Here is a 20,421-nt window from a genome sequence, read left to right as displayed (position 1 = left end):
AACCCACGCCGAGCGTGGGACGTGGTGGTCCAGAGAGTAGAGGCGTCGATTCCGAGTGCAAGGGCCGGCGGTTCGACTCCCCCAGCTTCTTGCAAAATTTTGACCGGGTCGGTCGAGTCCTGTAGCGTTAAGAACCCACCTCACGCCGCTCCACATTTAATGGGTCGTGGCGGCCGAGAGCGTAAAGTCGTGAGATCCCATTGGCGGGGTCCGGGGATCGAAACTCACCATTTCATTACATTTTTCGACTGCCTTCCTCCCACTGCAACTCAAAGCCGTCGTCCAACACTCGGCCGGACGTACAGCGTGATAGCGTAGTGGTCAGAGTCACATTCACCTGGCCACTCCGCTGTGGGTGTCTAAAAAGCAATCCGCTTCGGCGGGTTGGCCTCGGCACTGGAGCGATGGAGTATTCGATCCATCAATCCAGACCACCCGGTGTGTGGTTGCGGGTGGTGCCTCCTCGATTTGTCGGGGAGGCGATGATAAGTCCTTTGAAGCTGGCCTAAAACGCTGTATGTTCGGTACGGGAGCGCCGGACAGTGGGGGTACCATGGGGTACACAACCAACCCTACGAAAACAAGAAGCTCCCACCAAACCTCTTCTCTGTCTGTCTCTCTCTGTCTCTCTATCTCTGTCACCCTACGATCGCCGGCTGCCCTCATAAGGCGGTCCTTCATGTGTAAGAAGGCAATAGCGGTCCTACAGAAGCTGAACTATGCGGTAGCAGTTTAAAGCCTGGACACACCGGTTCCCATCCGAACACCGAAGTTAAGCAGGCGGCTCGAACCCCCATTGCGGGGGGGAGAGGGTCGTAGGGTTCAAATTTTTTACGTTTTATTTTAAACCAAACTTTATATGACTCCGTCGAGGGTACCATGTGTTGTTTGTCGAGTGTTGAGGGGGCAGGGGGCTGAGGCGGTGGTAAGGTCGGACAAAAAGAGGTCGTAGAACAATATATCAGTGGGAAGGAGGTCGGACGAATTTCGGCAGGACGGACAAAAAGAGGTCGTACAAACGATGTACTCAATGCTAGGCCTTCGGAGGGAACGGCCGTTGCCGTAGCAGGCGCTCGTCCTCCTAGGGGAACAGTCATGTGAACGCGCACCGCACTCGATGAGTCATTCAAGGTTGGTCGTTGTAGACGTTCGGACCGAAAGCTTCCACGTTAATACGTATAACGAACACGTGCCGGTCAAATGACGCAACGTGGGTGAGATTGCTTACCAACTAGTTACAACACTAACGTAGGTCGCCAGCGCGAGCGGGCGGCGGCTCGGCGCGCGCAGCGCCATCTCGCGGCGACTTGCGGAACCTCGTCCGCGCGTGAGGCCAGTTTGAGCGGTGACAATACGTAAAAAAGTGCTACTTGGCCCCCTCCCCCTCTCCTTGACGCTGACTCTGGATCCACCATTGGTTCATAATCGCCACTGCCACCCTTCGCTCTTTATTTTTATCACTGTAGCTTCCCGGCTTTCCAATTGCCTCACGTCCCCACCCACTCGTCGCCCCGCCCCGCGCACTTCATTTGTGACGTCCCAATTAATTTGTCACGCTGCGCTCTCCGTCCCTGCAGACTGAGAGTCGTCGCTCTGTCTCTCTCGCTCTCATGTGACGTTCCCTATGGGTGCGACAGAGACAGAGCGACGACTCTCCGCTCGGTCCGCCCGGGCCGGCGCTTCGTTTGCCTTTGTTTGCCATTGTCCAGACGAGACGCCCTCCACGCGGCGCGGCGCGGCGCGAGCCACTCCGCCCCTCCAGCCAGCTGTGCCCGCTGTGCCACGCGCCCCCACCCCCACCCCCACCCCCACCGCGGCGATCCCAGCCCAGCCAGCCCAGCAGTCTGTGCACTAGCGCGCGTTATATCCCCGATATCGAACCAGCCGGCTGGCCTGGGCCGCCGCGGCCGCGTGGGCCAGCTCGCTCTGAAAGGAGGGCTCGGCACTCGGCGCAGGGGCTGCGGGGCCGAGAGCTACCGAGCCAGCGGTAGCGAGGCGGTAGCGTGTCGCGGGGTAGGCTGTTACGCTCCACAGTGGGCCAGAAGACCGGCGCAGGCGGCCAAAACTCTAGACGCGTTTTGAGCGCCAGAGTCGCTAAACAGGACTCGAACCGAACGTGTGACCCCACCAATGGATTGCTCTCCGAACGAGGAGTCCATTGGTGGGGTCACACGTTCGATTCGAGTCCCATTTAGCGACTCAGGAGCTCAAAACGCGTCCGGGGTCTTGACCGCCTCCACTGGTCTTCTGGCCCACTGTGCGGTGGCGTGTCGCGGGGTAGGCTGCAAGGGGTACGCCTTGTCGCCGTTACAGTGTTGTTGGCCGCTCGCCGCGTGTGGGGTACACTGGTAAGGTACAAGGTTTCGCAGTCAGCCCCGCCGCACGCGGGGTCGCGGGCACGGCCGGGCCGTGCTGCCCGCGGCGCCCTGCAGAGCGGTCGCTCGCGGCGCTTTTGGGATATTTAGTTCGCCTCGCGCCTGACGGGAGCGAAGGCGCGAAGGCGCGAAGGCGTGGGCGAGAGCGCCTTGGGGAGTGGTGGGGGGATGCGTTCGGTGCCTTCGGCTGGGCCAGTTCGGGTCTCGGGTCCAGCCGAAGGCAGTCGAAGCCCGAACCGATCCCCCCACCACTCCCCAAGGCGCTCTCGCCCGCGCCTTCGCGCCTTCGCTCCCGTCAGGCGCGAGGCGAACTAAATAGCCCATTTGTCGCTGTCTCTCTCGCACCCCTGCGGACCGCCCCCTGGGTGCGAGAGAGACAGTGCGGCGGAGCGTGCCTGCGCACAGTGGGCCAGAAGACCGGTGGAGGCGGACAAAACTCCCGACGCGTTTTGAGGTCCAGAGTCGCTAAACAGGCCTCGAACCGGACGTGTGACCCCACCAATGGACTCCTCGTTCGGAGAGCAATCATCCATTGGTGGGGTCACACGTACCATTCGAGTCCCATTTAGCGACTCCGGGGCTCAAAACGCGCCTAGAATTTTGTCCACCTCCACCGGCCTTTTGGGCCACTGTGCTGCGCCTACTCGACCCTCGTGCTCGCGGCCGTCCAGGCCGAGGCCCAGGCCTTATCCTCGTTCGCATCTACGTTTCCACTGTCATTAAACGAGATTAAGCCGCTTGAATGTACGTCTTGGAGGTCCCCGAGCGATCGCTGCCGCTGCCGCCAACCAGGGAACGCGACCCAGTTCCTGCAACTCCTCGTGTCAGTGTCGCAGGGCCGCAGGGCCGGCAGCGCACAGTGGGCCAGAAGACCGGTGGAGCGGCCAAAACTCGAGACGCGTTTTGAGCTCCAGAGTCGCTGAAAAGGACTCGAACCGAACAAGTGACCCCACCAATGGATTGCTCCGCCATCGAGGAGTCCATTGGTGGGGTCACGCGGTCGGTTCGAGTCCCATTTAGTGACTCTGGAGCTCAAAACGCGTCTCGAATTTTGGCCGCTCCACCGGTCTTCTGGCCCACTGTGCAGCGGCCTGATTCCGAACAGCGCTTTCGTCGCTCTGTCCCTCTCGCAGCCCCACCCGACGGGGCGTCCCTCGGAGTGCGAGAAGGACAGAGCGACGAAAGCACTGCTTGGCATGAGCCTCAGGCTCGGGGGATCGAACGGATGCTAATTGCAAAGGCCTGCAATCACCCTGCGGGCTGCGGTGCTGCAGACTGATTCCGAGGGTCGCTTTCACCGTTTTGTCTCTCTCGCACCTGAGGGGGACGCCTATGAGTGCGAGAGAGACAGAGCGACGAGAAAGACTCTCGGATTCAGTCTGCTGCCGTGTTGTGGGCGGCTGGCGTGCCGCACTACACTATCGAAGCGACGAGTCTCGACATCACGCGACCCGACAATGGGCAAGTGACACAAAACGAGGAGATAGGACCACCCGGCTTGTTCGTGACGCCCCCCCCCCCAAGCGGGGGCGGCGTCCAACTGTCCAACGCGGGGGTGGTGTCCGTCCAACCGTCCAACGCGAGGGCTCATTTTGCGGCCTTTCCATACACCGGAGTTGCGTCGTTGATTTAATACTGGGGTCACCGAAAGCTTGGATGACGGCGACGCAGACGCTAACGGTGTGGGGACACGGTACATGCTCATCAGTCACCCCCCCCCCTTTCCCCCCTCGCCCTTTCCCCCTCCACCAGGCTCTCATTAGTGTCTTGGTGCACACCACAACACACAGCACACCCCTTTGTTGCAAGTCACGTATGCCGTCGGGCCTTTGCGGAGACGAGGGCGGGAGCGAAACAACGGAAAGTCGACGCTTTTTAAAAACAAAAACAGCAAAAAAATAACTTTATTTACATATGGGAATGTTAGGGGTCAAACAATTACGAAAATACGTGGAAGCTAAATGCGTTGTCGGGGAAGTTCAGTCTTGTTTGTCGTCGGGCAGGGCGTCGGGGTTGGGGGTGCCGCTGTTCATGAGCAGAAGGCCGGCGACGACGAGGCCGGAGCCCAGCCACCACAGCGCGCTGGTGCGTTCGGAGAACAGGAGCCAACCGAACAAAGCCTGCAAACAAGGAAAGGAAAAGGAGATAAAAATGCGGCACTTTAGTCAGTTGAGCTCGGGATTCTCTTGCGGGCAGCACTAAGCATACGGGGTGCGACAACAACCTACCCCTCGCCCCCTCCGACCCCCTTTCAGGCGCGGATACAAGAACAGGAGGGGCAAAGGGGTTTCTGCCCCCTCTCCGCAGATAACCGCCTGAAATGTCGGAAAAAAGCCACACGTTGCCCCTGTAAGTAGGCACAAAGTGCTCCCCCCCCCCTTTTCCACTGGATCCGCCACCGCGCCCCACATTGGGCCAGGAGACCGATGGACGCGGCCAAAAAGACGCGCTTTGAGCTACATAGAGTCGCTAAATGGGACTCGAACCGAACGTGTGACCCTACCAATGGTCTGCTCTCCAAACGAGGAATCCATTGGTGGGGTCAGACGTTCGGTTTGAGTCCTGCTTGGCGACTCTGGAGCTCAAAACGCGACAAGAGTTTTGGCCGCCGGCATCGGTCTTCTGGCCCACTGTGCGCCCCTTCCTTTCCCCCACACTGTTTTGTCTCACCGAGCAGCAGTAATTGACTGCGGCACTGGTGACCGTCACGGTGAGGGAAGACTGCGAACTCCTCAGCGCGCGGACGAACAGAGTCCAGACCAAGCCGTTGGACACCACCATGCAGGCGATCAGCACCGCGCCGAGCCATGGCGAGCCGGCCTGAAAATGAGAGCGAAGGCTGAAATAAAATACGGCACACTGCCGGGAGGATTCGAACCCACGACCTTTCCCGCGGCGGCCGACTTATACCCCCTCCCCTCCCCTTTCTCCTTTCGCGGGCTTCCTTCAATCTGTTGGGAGCAACGTCCGGTAAGCATGGAGCACTCGCAGGCCGGCGCTACAGTATTTTTCTCAGGACGGGAGGGAATTCCCAAAGCACACACTCCAAGAGTATGTAATGAAAAAGAACTGAGAATAAGACCCCGGCAAGGGTTAGGTTAGAGTGTGAATGGATAAATTCTCGATTGAGCGCCAAAGCCGATTTAACTTTCTCGGTTAGGAATGGCACTGAATCTAAAATTTTGTTTGTTGATTTAGACCCAGTTCGCAGTCTAATACTCACCGAGGAGAACAGTTTACCGAAAACACTAGCAGAAGCTGCCGCCACTCCAGATAACGCAGCGAAAGGTCCACTTAAACCGAAGAAACCTCCCGTAGTTTTCATGTTAATACTGTCTCTAGCTAGCCAGGTTTAGACTCACGTCGTGACATTGAGTAAACAACGTTCAAAAATAGAAAACTAGTTCGAGCTCTGCTCTTTCATTCAAAATAATTTTTTTGCTTGCACTCTCTTCTTTTAATTTCTCATAGCTTGTTTCTGTGTGTTATGTAGTGTATGACAAATTACACTGTGCGTTTTTACAGCTGATTTTTGGTGCACAGTGCTTCGAGGCGAGGCGATTTCATGACACTTTTGTGCTCTGTTAGGAGGTGTTTTCTTGCTGTTGAACGCTTTGCTTGGCCTGTAGAAGCTTTGAGAACGATGCCACGTAAAAGAAAGCATGGTATGTACCCGTACTTGTATCTTCCACCATCCATGGGACCTGAGGCCGGCTCTCATGTCATCGCATTTTAGCATTTGTGCAGTTTGATTCAATATGATGAACTTACAGGAAGCTTCTCACAAAGCTACTATAACGATCCCTGTTCCCTGGAAAGTGTTGTTCGCAAAATTGAAACTTTCGCTCCCCGTCAGTTGGCTGAATCATGGGACAATGTTGGGTTGTTGGTATCGCACACGTCTCCAAAACTGGTACGTAAAATTTTTTTCTCGTGTTTTGTCCGTATGTTGCGGAAGTTTATTAACCAATCTTTTGTTTCCCAACAGATTAAAAAAATTTTGCTCACTAATGATCTTACTGAAGAAGTTCTTGAGGAAGCTATTGAAGTTGATGCACAGCTAGTTATATCTTATCATCCACTGATTTTTCCATCTGTAAAATCGGTGAATTCTAACAACTGGAAGGTAACTAATAACATTGTCCGTGCTAAGTATTGTGTGAAGTATTCTCATATCTTACCGATGTGCCCTCTCTTTGTCCAGGAGAGAATTGTTGGGACTCTCCTCCACAAACAAATAGCTCTATACTGTCCCCATACTGCATGGGATTGTGTTGAAGGTGGTGTTAATGATTGGCTAGCAGGTGCCTTTGGTGAGAAAAAAATTACTTATGATCAGTATTGAATACAAATATAGTTTGAATATACGTAATAAGTTATCTGTACCTTATAAACTTCTTATGCTATATTTTTGTTTTTTTAAGAGAGCAAAAATGCCTCTGTAACTCCATTGAAACGGTACAATGAAGGCTGCAGCAGTAAAATAGTAAACGCCTTGTTCCCTAATGGTGAAACAGCTGAAAAAGCAATGGGAGAGATAAAAGCTGCTCTTCCCTGCAACATGAATGTGATAGAGTAGGTGTTTGCATAATCATTTTGTAAATTTGCAGATGTATCTGAAGTTGTCTTTCAATTAATAATATCAACATCAAATGATGTGTTCTGTCTTATTCCAGTCAAAGAGATGGAAAAGTCTGGCTTAAAATCTACATTGATGAGGAGTATAAGTGCATTCCCTTCCTTAGATCTGCACTTGATATTGACATCTCTGTACACACAAAGGTATAGTAAATGGCATCTTTTACTTCTGGTTTGTTAGTCAGGTCTTGAAAATTAATAAAGTGAATTCATGAACAGATGCCTACCAGATTCAATGCGGGTGCAGGACGAAAAGTGCTGCTGAAGGAACCAATTCCTCTTCAGCTTGCAGTAATGCTTGTCAAAGAGCACACTGGTTTGGCAGATGTTGCGGTTGCTGTGGCAAGTGGAGAGACCACTGGTAAGTTTGGCTCAGACTTGTCCTTTTGTGTTTCTATTTACTGTTTCATTCTTAAAACTATGCCTGTTTCTTTTGATCTGCTCACAGAAAGCAAGGTGTCCTCCATAGCACTTTGTGCTGGATCAGGAGGAAGTGTTCTGAAAGGTGTGGATGCCGATCTTTACCTCACAGGTTCGTATCTTATCCTTTAATCATTGTATTGATTAGTTCACGACTTCAGGAGAAAATGTGGTTTGACAATGAACACAAAACATCTCCAAAGATAGAATAATTTTTACTAATGCACATTCACTCTTTGAAAATTTTGGCTTGACAGTGATTTTAACTCTATTTGAATACACAGGTGAAATGTCACATCACGAAGTCTTGGACGCAGTGCACAAGGGAGTTCATGTCATTCTGACACGGCATTCAAACTCAGAGAGAGGATTTTTGAAGATTGCAGCTACTCAGCACCTGAAAAATCTGATGCCGGAGGTACAGTAGCTCACAACTTACAGTCATTTTAGAAGAGATTTACTTTCCAGTAATAATGCATTACTTTTGCTCTTTTCTCTAGATTGACTTTGTTGTGTCATCAAAAGACAGAGACCCACTGGAAACAATGTGATTTTACTTGAAGAATAAGTTTTCATAACAGCTACTCAGCCATATTTTTTAAAAATCTGCTTTGAAATTATAACAATTATGAATAAAAGAAACAGTAAAAATATTGGTCTTGTCAATGTTTTATCCTATCTATAGTCAGTGCAGCATTATTAAAAATTCAATCATCACATAGTAAAATACTGGCTTGTCACATTCAAGACCCAAATATTTTGGTCCTGTCAGATCATTTAAAATGGACTTATTTCCCACCAAGCCCAATATCACAAATAACATAACATACAAATTGTACTTTTGGTTCCTTGACTAGAACTTCGTTTTAAAAGAATCTGCCAATTAAAACTGACAGTCTTGGTTAGTGAGACAGACAGGTACACTTATAATCAATCATTGCCAGTGAACTTCAGGACACACTCAGACAGTAGTCTCAAAATTATTACATATAACGGGTACAGGTTCACAGAACCCCACAACCATTGAAATCAAGCTTGAACATAGGAATTGAAACAAAAGAGTAAGTGCTTAAGAGTAAAAACAAAATAATGTTAAAAAAATTTTACTTCACACAAGATGAATGTAGATCAAATCCACAAGACTTCATCTTCAGAATTTTGCTTACTTGCAGCAGAAACTGTAAGTTTAGCAAGGCTGCTTTCAACCTCTGAGGTGTTTTGTGGTACAGCATCTGCACCAAACAAATATTTTCAAAGGCACAGAACATGAGGAAAAACCATTGCAGATATGAAGTGTACAGTTAACGTACCTGCTGTAGGTCGACTAGGAAGGAGTCTGTTTCTCTGAAGCAGATTAGCAGACGGTACTCTTGTCTCTGCCAAACGGGATCCAGCTGGTACTGAAGGTTCTTCTTCTACCTCTTCAGACTCATGAATTGGTGAAATTGGTTTACGACCTTAAAAATAATGAAAAAGGGTTACAATATCACACATTAAGCTGAGAAAATACATAATGGAAGTTATTGCCTTGAGCAAATATAAATATGTCCTGATCACCTTCAGCATCAATGGTACCAGTAGCATGTGAATCTGCTGTCATTATGGAAAGCACAGAGTTTATCAAACTTTTCAAGTTAGAAAAATCAACTAAAGGTTCATTGGCAGGGGCTGCTGTCAAGGGGTCTCTCTTCTGGTGTGAGTTCAAAATAAATTGGAGTGAAGCAAATGTTACATCTTCCCAACTCTGAAAATAAGAGAAATTATAATTTAATTTTGTTTGTTGAATTTTTTGCAAAGTGAAGGTAGATATATTTTTATACATTTACAGTACCTGGTCATCTGAGTCTGTTACAATAGAGGGCATAGCAGCTTGAAATGTTTTCAGGTCTTGAGGAGGTGGGTCAGACAATAGCAGCATTAAGTGAATCAATTCTACAGCACATGCCAAGCTATATTGAGATTTTCCTAAAGCCTGAAAATAAATCACAAAAAATACAATACACTGTACAATAAATTTAAAAGTAGCACTTTTTAAAGAAAAAACAGGACTGGTACCTTGAGTGATTTTTCTAGTTTATGACTGGTACTAATAATTTCATTTTGAGTTGCATATAGGAGAGTATCAAGCTGATTTAGTGGTACTGGCTTCTTGTCTTTCATTTTTGTTAGAAGTCTTCTCTCAATTGCTCGAAATTGAACAGATAATTGGCCAAGATCATCCTTCAAGAAAACAGGAAAGAGAATAAATATGAGTCATGAGCATTTAACAAAATCTTAGATAGTTGTACTTGCACTACTTACCCTTAGATCAGAAACATCTTTTCTACTCCCCATGTGGCTCTCAATGCAAGAGAACAAAAGCTCTACGGGTAGGGGTGATGATGAGGTAATTTTAAATGATGATTTTTGATCTGCATTCTTTGAGAAACGCTGAAGGCGATAGACAAGTTGCTTTGATAAAAGAGCAAGTGGGAAAAGGCTGTCAGACTGGACACGATAACGGGTTGACATTTTGGCAGCAATCAAAGTAACCACAGTGGAGCCGAGGGAAAATCCTATAATATTGGCACCCGCTCCAGAGACATTGAATTCTAGGATAGGAATAAAGAGAATATTAATTTATTAGAGCAAATGACAAAATTGTAAGTATCATAAAACATTTGAAAGTGTGTATTTCATTTGAAATTACCTGGGAAGAGTTCAAGCAAGTTGACAACAGGAACATTGGTGTTGAAAGTTAATTTTATTTCTGCTTCTTTGCCTGGAGGGGATGGGCGGGCTACAAGGCGAAGAGGGAGTTGACAGTTTGAATGCAGAACTCGGGGTATACCAGACGCAGTCATGTAGGAAACCATGATTGACACTTCTAAAGAGCACACGAATTCCGCAGTAGCATTTTTCAACACAACATAGCTAGCCACCTGGTATGCTTCGCCTGTGTAACAAAAAAGTTAACAGGAGTAAAAAAAACATGAAACAGTAACAGCTGTTGTTGACCTTGGTTGAGTATTACACTTACTTAAAGAATGTATTGTATGAGTTGGTGGGTCAACTACTAATGGGGCTTTAGCTACAAGAGTGACCTGGACTTTAGTCAGAGGAGCATGAGCAGAATGAGGGGCCAAATTTACAGCCACATAGCAAACATCTGAGTCCCCTCGTGTTTCAGGATGTTGACCTGGTTTGACGTTGACTGTGAGTTCACGCTCTGCAGCTGTATTGGCCATCAGAACGCCTGAAAAATACACCAATGCAATTTATGCTAGGCAAGCCTTTAAAACAAATGTTATGATGTTATGTTCAGAACAGTAGAGAAACTTGATCCTACTAGAATTGTCATTAAAAGCTCTTATAACACTGCCCAGGTAGTTTAGCTCTCGCTCTGCTTCCTGATAGTCAATGGGTTTGGGCTCTATTGACGGAGCTACAAACAGGGAGGGCTCCGTTCCGAGATAACAGCACTGCAGCTCGCCTGTTTCTGAAAGTAATACTATCACTCCATCCACGCCCTGAAATAAAAAGAGGAGAGCATCAGTAATATTACAATCTTTGTTTGTTCAATGCTCCAACATATTTACATAATTATTACCTGGAGAGAGGCCCGTGCTATGGCAATGGGTGATATAGAGAGCTGTGCCGACCACTTTAGAGTGGTACTGTTCTGTACAAGAAGTGTTCCAGTGTCAGTGGCGATAAGTGTCATCAACAGTCCCTCAGGAGCTGTAAAAATACAAAAAAAATTGTAAAATGGCACCAACAATTACAAAAACCAAGACATAAAAAGACTGAAGCAAGAGGGCACCTGTGCGATATGAATGAAAGCACCGAGGGTGAAACTCAAACCGCCGCATGAATTTCAAGGTTCCATGGTCTCGAAGGCAAAACAGATTGTGCTCTCCCAAAACTAAAATGTCCACCTCTGAAGGCGAATGGGACACACAGGCAATGTCAAGAGCAGATTCCCCTATATTTAGGCTCCACTCAGGTGTCAGTTGCTTGTTGGCATCTTCTCTTGTATCCGCCAACACTTGATACCTGGTAGTCATGAAAGAAAAGAAAAGAATAACAAAAAAGGAAAAATGACATGCCACATTGAATGAGCTTTCTTATGTACAAGATTTTACCTGAAGCTATCAATGTGAAGAAGAGAATTGCAGGTGACAAATGCATCAGTTGAGGGAACAAAAATAAGAGGTCCTGGCAGTAGGAAATTGGGAAGCTGTCTTGAGAAAACAAAGGATTCCTGCTCATAAAATGAGAGCATTCCATCTAGAGACTGAACACAAATGAAGTCTCTCCCTTTTACTCCTCCAAAGGGCCCCGCAACAAGGCTATAAGCTGATCTTCTAAGCTGATGCTCATAGACAAATACTAATGCACTTTGATCACCTGGAAATGCACAAAAAAACAAATTCATAAGCAGACTGAAATGAAAAATTAGATTTAACTTGATATCCACTTACCATGATCTGTATTGCCTCCACGAATCACTAGGCTATATATAGCAACACTCCGTGGATGTAAAACAGCCAAATGAAACTGTTGTGAGCCGCTGAATGTAGATCAAAGTGAGTCATTAGCTAACAAGCCATGAACTTCAACCACACTACTTGTATAATTACATACGAGATAAATCGGCCAACTTGAAGATGCAGTATGGGATGAGGTAAAGTGGCTTCGATGAGAAGGTCACTAGGTTTGTATCCTGGAGCTTCAGAGGCAGGAGGAAGATTGGGACAAAATACTCGCACAGTCCCGGCATGACTTCCGACAATCACCATTGAAGTCTCGTTGCCACTACTACCCAGTCCAGACACGCAAAGCGATGCCTTCAAACAAAACAGAGGAAATGGTTAAAGCGGGTAGTGAAATTAACTAAGGTGAAATAGGTTGAAAGAAATAAAAATTACGCTAATAATACCTGATCAAAGCCTTCATCCTGGCCACAAGTAGTACCCCACCATTCTCGTGCCTTGAAGAGGGACATGTTCACGCAAAGTGAAGTGTCAAACTACTTGTTTAGGACGGCACTTTGCTTGCATCGCCAAGCACTCATGAGAGAAAAGAGTGAAAAAATAGACTGATGGATTCAGTAAAGGATTGCTCTGAAGTTTCGAAGTGCTGTATCATACTTTCTACCAAGTGAGGCAGAGATTTCTTCAGAACGGCATTTGTTAGAGGTAGGTTAGGTTTTCCCTGTCAAGTTACAAGATAGACATTTGGTCTATGTAATAGAGCCTATCCACCACCTCCATTACTGAATGAGATGCAGGCTGTCATGCGACTCTCCTTTGTCACATTCTTTTCATGGGAAACGTTTATCAGTGTGGAATCCGGTCGATTTCCCCGTCCGGAATAGAGGTAAATAAATAAACAGAAAGGTATTCCGGAGAGGTGGGGGAGGAGAGGGGGAGGAGGGGAGGCAAGGAGGCGGAGTATGCAAAATCGCTAGGACAGAATATGGGATGAGATGAGAACATCAGCAGCAGAGGCGCGAGTTTTAAATGGTTTGAAGTTGTAAGTAACATAGTTTGAAGTACCAAACTTTCGCACTGGAGGTAACGTCCAAACACGCAACGTATGCAACATGAAAATTGAGCAGAGAGAGGGATACAGTGACGAAGGCAAAGGTCCAATCGAAAGCTGTGTTTGGAAATCAGACTGCTGTTTCGCGCGTGGGAGTTCTTCCTCCGAAATTGAAATTTTCTCGCGGTACAAACATTGAACCGAGATTTCGAGGAATCGTTTTCGTCGTTCTGTCTCTCTCGCATCTTTATGGGACGCCTCATTATTTTTTTTGTGACAAGTTTATTAAAAACCTTATAATGTACCAGGTGTTTCAGAAACCCCGTAGAAGTTTGAAGGTATGCAACCCGCTCGCCGTCGTGCGGGCGGGCTTGCCTACGCGCTGGTCGGCGGGCGCCGGAGCGATCACGGGTTGCCACTCGTGCACTCGCCGCTCCGGTTGCGCTCGGCGCCAATCAAACCATTTAGGAAGATGTCGCTAAATTCGCAAACATTCGCCGATCAGTGGTTCGTCGGCTAGCGACATCATTCGAGATGGTTTGATTGGCGGCCGATAGACGACGCTAGCGCCACCTGTGACAGTTGACCGGGCAAGCCGAGCGCAACCGGAGCGGCGAGGCGAAGGGGGACGTCGTCACCCAGCTGCACTAAGCTGCACTAGTGGACGAGTGGCAACCCATGATCGCTGCGGCGCCCGTCGGCCAGCGCGGAGGCAAGCCCGCCCGCACGACGGCGAGCGGGTTGCATACCTTCGAACTTCTACGGGGTTTCTGAAACACATGGTGTAAACTTAGCGAAAGGGATTGATCAGTTTCTTGAAGTTGTCTTGAGGAGATACAGGAGTGCGAGAGGGACCGAGAGGACCGAGCGACGAAAACGACTCTCGGAATGGCTGCAGGCGGATGACGGAACTGCCTCTCCGTTTTGCCGTTTTGCGCCGCTCGTCGCCGAGAACGAGAATTTGGCAAAAGTGCTGCAAGCGACGGGAATGCGCGGGGAAGAACTGCACCGGCCGGCCGCGGCCACCTGGGCACCTGGTTCCAGGTCCAGGTGCGTGCGTGGGGTGGGGTGGGGGAATTCTCCGCGGTCGCGGCTGGTCGCGGCGAGGCCCCCCTGCCCCCCTCTCCGCCGCTCCACGCCCCCGGACTCCGCCCCGCTCCGCCCGTTGCTCTGGCGCGCACCTCAGTGCTCCTCCGAACAGCGCCGCGGTGAGGCGTGCGACCAGCTTCGCGGATTCCGTCGTCGTTCCGAGCCTCGCGCCGCGCGCTTCGAAACCGAAATACCGAACCGACTCGTCGACGCGGTCCCGGGGTTTCGCGAGTGAGTGTGCCCTTTCAGTGACAGCCCCGAGGACCAACGACCACAGTGCCCGCCTGTCCGCCCGTCTCGCGAGATCGCAGGAGATCCTTTGGCGCGCGTTGGGCCAGCCGCCCGAAGATGTGCCTGGATGTGCCACCGTCGTGAAGTGCGTGTAGTGTGTGAGCTCGGCCCGACAGTCCCCCGCCAGTGGGTGTTGCACGTCGCTGCTCAAGGAAAAGTGTCCCAAGTGCAAGAATGGCGAAGCTGGCGCTGCTGCGCGTCGTCTGGCTGGTGCTCGCCGTCTCCGTGCTTCAGGTGAGTTTGGAGGTTAGGACGGCTTAAGTCATCAGCCTGCGCTCGGTGCGGCTCGGCGCGGCGCGGCAAGGCACAGGTGTTGTTGTCATCGGCCGGCCGGTTCACCGCTGCGGTTCACCGCGTTTTGTCGGTCCGTCAGCAGGCCGGTGTCGCGCTGTCTCTCTCGCCTCGTCGGGCGCATCGCGCGCATCGTGGGGGTGCGAGAGAGACAGAGCGACAGTGCTCCTGCCGCCGAGCAGGAATGGTCGCCACCGCGGTGCAGCAGACCAGGTCCCTGCCCGGGCCGCGTGTTGGATTAGCGCGTTACGCGGCCGGCCTGCGCCCCCTTCGCTCTGTCTCTCTCGCACTCACGGTGACTCACGGGGCGTCACGGAAGGGTGCGAGAGAGACGGGAGCGCCGTCCGCACGCAGCGCGCTGACGGCCGGAGGGACGCGGGTGCGTGACTTCCGGCAGAGGAGCCCACAAAGAAAACGAAGGGGCGAGGACAGGGACACTAGCGGACTGATTCCGAACGGCGCTTTTTCGTCGCTGTCTCTCTCGCACTATTACATGACGCCCCATGAGTGCGAGAGAGACAGAGTGACGTCGCCGATGAGCGTTAATCAGACGGCATGGCCAATCACAGCACGGCTGTGGTCGTGGTCCTTCCCTGCGCCCCACCGACATCACAATGTTTTGGTCATTCCCTGTTTCGCACCAATTTTCATGTAGTGGATCTGCGGCACAGATCGAGTAGGCTGCCTCTAGGATCGCATGAGCAGAAGACACATGCACTTAAAAAAAACCATTAAAGCTTATGATTGAATGGCAGCTCTTGCATTGCCAACAAACCCGACTGAGAAATGATAAACTTAACATCAGTCCTATTGTCGTTCTGAAAGCGTTATAGCACAGTGTTGCACAGACCTAGCGGATCATTCAAAACAATGACCGCATCTATGCGCATTTCTCTCTATAAATGAATGAAGCATGTACTCAACGAAGAATCCCTTGATGAGGGGCCGGTGCTGCAATCCGTGGGTTCGACTCCCCGCCGCGCCGCGCGCCACTGGCGGCACGCCACCTGCAGATGGCGCGGCCTGGCCATCTGCATCATTATGCAGTCCGGACAATGGCGGTGGATTCTGCCATTCTGCCACTCCGCGCACCCCACACAGTGTAGGACGCTGCGCACGCTGCGGCGGGGCGTTTCGCCTCGTCCCGCTGGCGCCACCTCAGCGACTTCAGCACGCTTGAGCCGTGTTTTTTGACAGACGAGGGTTTAGTGCGTTGCCGTGGCGCCAACGACAGCCTGGTTGTTTTTGTTGAATTAAAACGGGAGAATACCGGGAGGTGCACTGCCTTGCATAGTGCGCCAGAAGACCGGCGGAGGCGGTCAAAATTCTAGACGCGATTTGAGTTCCAGAGTCGCTAAATGGGACTCGAACTGAACGTATGACCCCACCAATGGATTGCTCTTCGAACGAGGAATCCATTGGTGGGGTCACACGTTCGGTTCGAGTCCTGTATAGCGACTCTGGAGCTCAAAACGCATTGAGAATTTTGGCGGCCTCCGCCGGTCTTCTGGCCCCCTGTGTGGCGGCAGAGCAAACGACAGTCTGGTTTGTTTTTGTTGAATTAAAATGGGGAAAAAATCGGGGGTAGGTGCAGACTTGGACGCTGTCTCTATCGCACTCGTTTGGGCATTCTGTATGGGCGAGAGAGACAGAGCGACGAAAGGGACTCTCGGAATCGGTCTGCATCAGGGACTTGAACGCAAGCACGGCACGGCGGCAGCGCACTGTTTTAAAATAGCGATTGCCGCCGCGCGCGCCATTGTCTAGTTCAAGGCGCCGCGAGGGCGGGGAGGGGAGGGGATGGGAGAGGAGAGGAGGGGAGGGGAGCCGGGTGGGCGATGGCGACGTCCTCGAGGTTTCGGCAAGGAGCCCCGCGCCCTGGCCTCACGGGTTGGCCCCCTCGCCCTCCATGACTGCTGTCTGTCTCGCCCACGCACGGCGGCACGGCGCGGCGGCCACTCGTTGACTCTCAGTGGGCGACGCGACGCGGCGACGCGGCGCTGTGTGCCTGTGCAACGACAGGTGTTCCGGCGAGGCCGAACGAACGAACGGCCGAACGCGCTGCCGATCTGATTCAGATGGCGCGGTGTCTTCGGCGGTAGCGGCGCGGTGCGCGAGCCAAGGGCGACGTCCAGCGCCGTCACCGCGCCCCGCCCCGCCCCGCCCCGCCCCGCCCCGCCCCGCCCCGCCTCTCGCCGTCGGCACGCCGCCACGCCCGCGGCCTAACCTACCGAGACCGCGCACGGCCACGGTCGTCTTCCTGCATGCAGGCCAATCCCCATGGGACGCCTCGTCGCCTTGTTTCTGTCGCACTCCTGGGGGGCGCCCCGTGGGGGTGCGAGAGGGACAGAGATGACGACGTGGACCGTGTGAACGCGGTGGGCAGGGCCGCGTGGGGCGGTGGCTGCATCCCATAGTGCAATGGCTGTTTCCGGCAGTGGGGGGCCACAGTGCTGAAAACTCAGTACCGTACACAGTTACACTTAAGTTCGCTATGTGTGGAACTCAGTACAAAGTTATGTGCACTGCAGTCTCTGTGTGCTTTCCGCTGCCTTTCGGGTGCCTTCGGGTGCCTTCGGCAGTCTTCCGCTTTTCGGACGCGGCCGCGCCAACTTTGCGGTGGTGCGGCCGAGCCGAGCCGGGCGATCACAATTTGTCTCGCGGCCCAATTAAAATTCCTCCGGGAACAGATGCAAGCGTCACGCAGCCACGCACGGCGAGGACGAGGAGGACGGGGATCACGAGGACGGCGGGGAGGGGGAAGTCACGGCGAAGGCCGCGGTGCCGGCGGACCAGCGACCCGCGCCGCACCGCGAAGCTCCGCGACGCGGCAGACGCGGCGGCCCGGCGGGCCTCGTTGCGCAACCCCTTGTGCTTCGCGCCGGGCCTCGCGCCGAGCCTTGTGCCATCCAGGACCGAGTCCAGGACTAGCAGTGCAGGGCCCTGGAGGCGCTCGGAGGCCGGCCAGCCCTGGCGGCTCGGGCGAGAACAAGGAAGCTGCGGTCAGCCGAGCGATCCTGAAGCGCGAGCTCCGTCTCCCTCGCACCTTTGCGGAGTGCCCCTCGAGTGCGACAGAGACAGAGCGACGAACGACTATTCTGAATCGCTGGACAGGCAGGGCAGAGGGCAGAGCCAAGCAAGGCACCCGGAGGCAGTGATTGGATGCTTTTAGGCAGTGCTCGACGCGTACTTAAGGCGGTGCACTTAAAACGGCGTACTTAAGGCGCGGTACTTAAGGCGCTGTACTTAAGGTGCTGTACTTAGGGCGCTGTACTTAAGGCACTGTACTTGAGGTGGTGTACTTAAGGCGGTGTACTTAAGGGGGTGTACTTAAGGCGGTGTACTTAAGGCGGTATACTTTAGGCGGTGTTCTTAAGGCCCGGGCGTTCTTGAGGGAGTGTACTTAAGGTAGTGTAAAGGACTCCCTTTTAGGCACGTGTGCTTAAGGCAACCTCTTCAAGGGAGTCAGACAGGGCATTGCTCTTGGCAGACTGCTTGTCTAAGGAAGTGTCCTCACAGGGTGGCAGTGGCCCAAAGGCAGAGCGCCTGTCAGTCTCCTACCTGAGCACTTTATGTCAGTATGCTTTAGCCTGTCGTCTTAAGGCAGCGTGCTTAAGGCGATCTGCTTAAGGCGGTTAACCCGAAACTTCGCTCCACGCCATTTCACTCTCACACACTCAAACACACCCGTCCCCATCATTTGTGGCTATAAAGGTAATGACCTCACTCACAAGGCGTTTGAAATCTCGTGTGTGTGTGTTAGTCTGTGTGTGTGTGAGTGAGTTTGTAAGGGGGTGGGGGTTGCTTTTTGTTTTTGCTTGCAGAGCAAATCGGATCGACTCTGTCGATCACGTATAGCGACGTACCGTCGGTGTGGCCGCCACTAATAACTCGCAATTTGCTCGTCCCGCTCGCGTTGGGCAGGCGCAACTGCTCTTTTTGTCTTCTCTCTCTCTCTCTCTCTCTCTCTCTCTCTCTCTCTCTCTCTCTCTCTTTCTCTCTCTCTTTTATTTTCGGGGCGGCCGCGCTTCATTATCGATAACAACAATCGCCTCGATTAATCGGCCACTATTTCGGCGCGGCGCGTTCGCGTTTTCCGCCCTTTACTTAAAACAAAAACAAAAAGCACACTGTAAAAAAAAGCCGCTTAAAAAAAAGAAAAAAGAAAAGAATAACGGGGTTTATTGTTTTTTATTTCTTCTGCCAGTGCAGGACGTCCATACCGCCACAGCCCGCGTTTTAAACGGCGAGGCGTTATGAGAAGATTAAAGGGGTGCGTTCTTTTAAGGAAAAGTTGATCTGCGGGGCGAGCGATCGAGCGAGCGAGCGAGCGATCGAGCGGCTCGCGGCGCGTTATTTAGCGCTCGCAGATGTATTTCAGGCACCGAAGTTAACAAAACTATACATTTTCGGAAAGAGGAAGACTTGAGGAACAGACTGGTGTAATTTGTTTGACATTTTGAGTCTCGGCACTGAAACGACAAGCTTAGGAAAGACGTGATGTTGCGTAACGTGAGATCGGCAGGTTTAACCCTCCTTAAGTCATAAATGGAGGTGAGCTAGACCCCAACATACAGCGAGCCGATTTTCCGCAAGACTCTAAGCTTTCGATTCCACCCTTCAGAATGTTCAAACCATTTCTAGTTTTTGAAAACCAAACGGTTTCATGCTACCGTGCTCCGCGCGGCCGGCACACGGCCATGACAGCTTTGACTGCGTGTCAGTGTAACCGCTCCCCTGCGAGAACTAGAAATTGTTTGACCATTCTGAAGGGTGGAATCGAAAGCTTAGAGTCTTGCGGAAAATCGGCTCGCTGTATGTTGGGGTCTAGCTCACCTCCATTTATGACTTAAGGAGGGTTAAACCTGCCGATCTCACGTTACGCAACATCACGTCTTTCCTAAGCTTGTCGTTTCAGTGCCGAGACTCAAAATGTCAAACAAATTACACCAGTCTGTTCCTCAAGTCTTCCTCTTTCCGAAAATGTATGGTTTTGTTAACTTCGGTGCCTGAAATACATCTGCGAGCGCTAAATAACGCGCCGCGAGCCGCTCGAGCGCTCGCTCGCTCGCTCGATCGCTCGCCCCGCAGATCAACTTTTCCTTAAAAGAACGCACCCAAGGGTGCGAAACGCGCTGCGAAGGCAATAAGGGGAAAGCGAGAGGGACAAAAAAAGGGCAGAGATAGAGAACAGAAATGCTAGTTGTCGCTTTTTTTTTGGTGTGTGGTGGCGTTACCGAGGGCGTTACTGTACGGTATGGCGTGTGGCTGGACGGTTTACGCGCGTGCGAAGAAGAAAGAGTTCGCACGCGCGTAACCAGGCTGCAGCACTACGTAGTTTGTGGCTTATGGCTTTTATGCAATTCGAGCGAATGCTTTTTTTTTAAAGCAACGTTCATTTAAAAAAGTAACTCAAACACAAGGGAAAAGGTGTTACTCTAGAGTCGTACAGTAAAGGTTTTCTCCATTATAGTGAAAATATTATGGTGATGCAGATGACTTGTAACCTACCTTTGAAAATCCATTGTAACCAGTATCGATAATTTGTCGAATTTCTTGTGTATCAAGGAGAAAATCTTCACCATAGCTGCCGCAGCCTTTCACCGCATAAGACATTCAGAGTGCGGCCGAATTTCAATGTTGAGCCCTTTCCCAGCTCGTTTCGCGAAGTGACCCGCACGACTCCGAGTGTGTCGTCTCCGGAAGGCGTCTGCACTCCTTTGTCCTTGCTCCGCGTTGCCCCGCACTGCTCTGCTTTGTCCTTTGCATAAAAGGCACGCATGACTGCACT

General features: G+C 51.4%; 4 protein-coding genes across 4 annotated transcripts in view; 2 read left to right on the top strand and 2 right to left on the bottom strand.

Moving 5' to 3' along the window:
- Positions 1-4,265: 4,265 nt before the first annotated feature.
- LOC117645003 (transmembrane protein 42) lies at positions 4,266-5,855 on the bottom strand. The gene is made up of 3 exons (XM_034384869.1): positions 5,599-5,855; positions 5,046-5,195; positions 4,266-4,495 (listed from the first exon to the last, which is right to left on the bottom strand). Exons 1-3 carry the CDS (start codon positions 5,698-5,700, stop codon positions 4,355-4,357), a joined length of 393 nt encoding a protein of 130 aa, XP_034240760.1. The 5' UTR covers positions 5,701-5,855; the 3' UTR covers positions 4,266-4,354.
- Positions 5,856-5,900: 45 nt separating this feature from the next.
- On the top strand, positions 5,901-8,086 carry LOC117645002 (NIF3-like protein 1). Its single transcript, XM_034384868.1, has 10 exons — positions 5,901-6,040; positions 6,149-6,288; positions 6,364-6,501; positions 6,580-6,688; positions 6,800-6,950; positions 7,052-7,157; positions 7,233-7,374; positions 7,462-7,545; positions 7,718-7,851; positions 7,934-8,086. The coding sequence occupies exons 1-10, from the start codon at positions 5,941-5,943 to the stop codon at positions 7,982-7,984; spliced, it is 1,155 nt and encodes a 384-aa protein (XP_034240759.1). The 5' UTR covers positions 5,901-5,940; the 3' UTR covers positions 7,985-8,086.
- Positions 7,630-12,850, bottom strand: LOC117645001 (protein PTHB1). The gene is made up of 15 exons (XM_034384867.1): positions 12,355-12,850; positions 12,060-12,262; positions 11,897-11,985; positions 11,558-11,822; positions 11,236-11,468; positions 11,023-11,153; positions 10,762-10,942; positions 10,453-10,668; positions 10,123-10,368; positions 9,735-10,024; positions 9,489-9,653; positions 9,265-9,405; positions 8,991-9,177; positions 8,744-8,890; positions 7,630-8,665 (listed from the first exon to the last, which is right to left on the bottom strand). The coding sequence occupies exons 1-15, from the start codon at positions 12,418-12,420 to the stop codon at positions 8,562-8,564; spliced, it is 2,664 nt and encodes an 887-aa protein (XP_034240758.1). The 5' UTR covers positions 12,421-12,850; the 3' UTR covers positions 7,630-8,561.
- A 1,307-nt stretch (positions 12,851-14,157) lies between these two features.
- The window catches only part of LOC117644368, a 70,827-nt gene continuing 64,563 nt past the window's right edge, over positions 14,158-20,421 (top strand). Inside the window, exon 1 of the mRNA XM_034383762.1 lies at positions 14,158-14,573. Coding sequence (XP_034239653.1) covers positions 14,514-14,573 — 60 coding nt within the window. The 5' untranslated portion in view covers positions 14,158-14,513. The remainder of the gene's footprint in view (positions 14,574-20,421) is intronic.

The sequence above is a fragment of the Thrips palmi genome, unplaced genomic scaffold (assembly GCF_012932325.1).
Source record: "Thrips palmi isolate BJ-2018 unplaced genomic scaffold, TpBJ-2018v1 HiC_scaffold_18, whole genome shotgun sequence".
NCBI classification, from domain to species: Eukaryota; Metazoa; Arthropoda; class Insecta; order Thysanoptera; family Thripidae; genus Thrips; species Thrips palmi.
The sequence above is the reverse complement of the archived record's forward strand: the minus strand, read 5'-3'. Positions and strand labels throughout refer to the sequence as shown.

Excerpts from the sequence above, each read along its gene's own strand:
- LOC117645001 (XM_034384867.1), bottom strand. The coding sequence starts at position 12,420 with ATGTCCCTCTTCAAGGCACGAGAATGGTGGGGTACTACTTGTGGCCAG. Across the intron at positions 10,943-11,022 it reads TAGCACGGGCCTCTCTCCAG|GGCGTGGATGGAGTGATAGT; the intron begins GTAATAATTATG and ends TTTTTATTTCAG. Across the intron at positions 10,669-10,761 it reads AGCTTTTAATGACAATTCTA|GCGTTCTGATGGCCAATACA; the intron begins GTAGGATCAAGT and ends TGTATTTTTCAG.
- LOC117645003 (XM_034384869.1), bottom strand. The coding sequence starts at position 5,700 with ATGAAAACTACGGGAGGTTTCTTCGGTTTAAGTGGACCTTTCGCTGCG. Across the intron at positions 5,196-5,598 it reads TCGGTAAACTGTTCTCCTCG|GCCGGCTCGCCATGGCTCGG; the intron begins GTGAGTATTAGA and ends TCTCATTTTCAG. Across the intron at positions 4,496-5,045 it reads CAGTCAATTACTGCTGCTCG|GCTTTGTTCGGTTGGCTCCT; the intron begins GTGAGACAAAAC and ends CCTTGTTTGCAG.
- LOC117645002 (XM_034384868.1), top strand. The coding sequence starts at position 5,941 with ATGACACTTTTGTGCTCTGTTAGGAGGTGTTTTCTTGCTGTTGAACGC. Across the intron at positions 7,158-7,232 it reads ACATCTCTGTACACACAAAG|ATGCCTACCAGATTCAATGC; the intron begins GTATAGTAAATG and ends ATTCATGAACAG. Across the intron at positions 7,852-7,933 it reads TGAAAAATCTGATGCCGGAG|ATTGACTTTGTTGTGTCATC; the intron begins GTACAGTAGCTC and ends TCTTTTCTCTAG.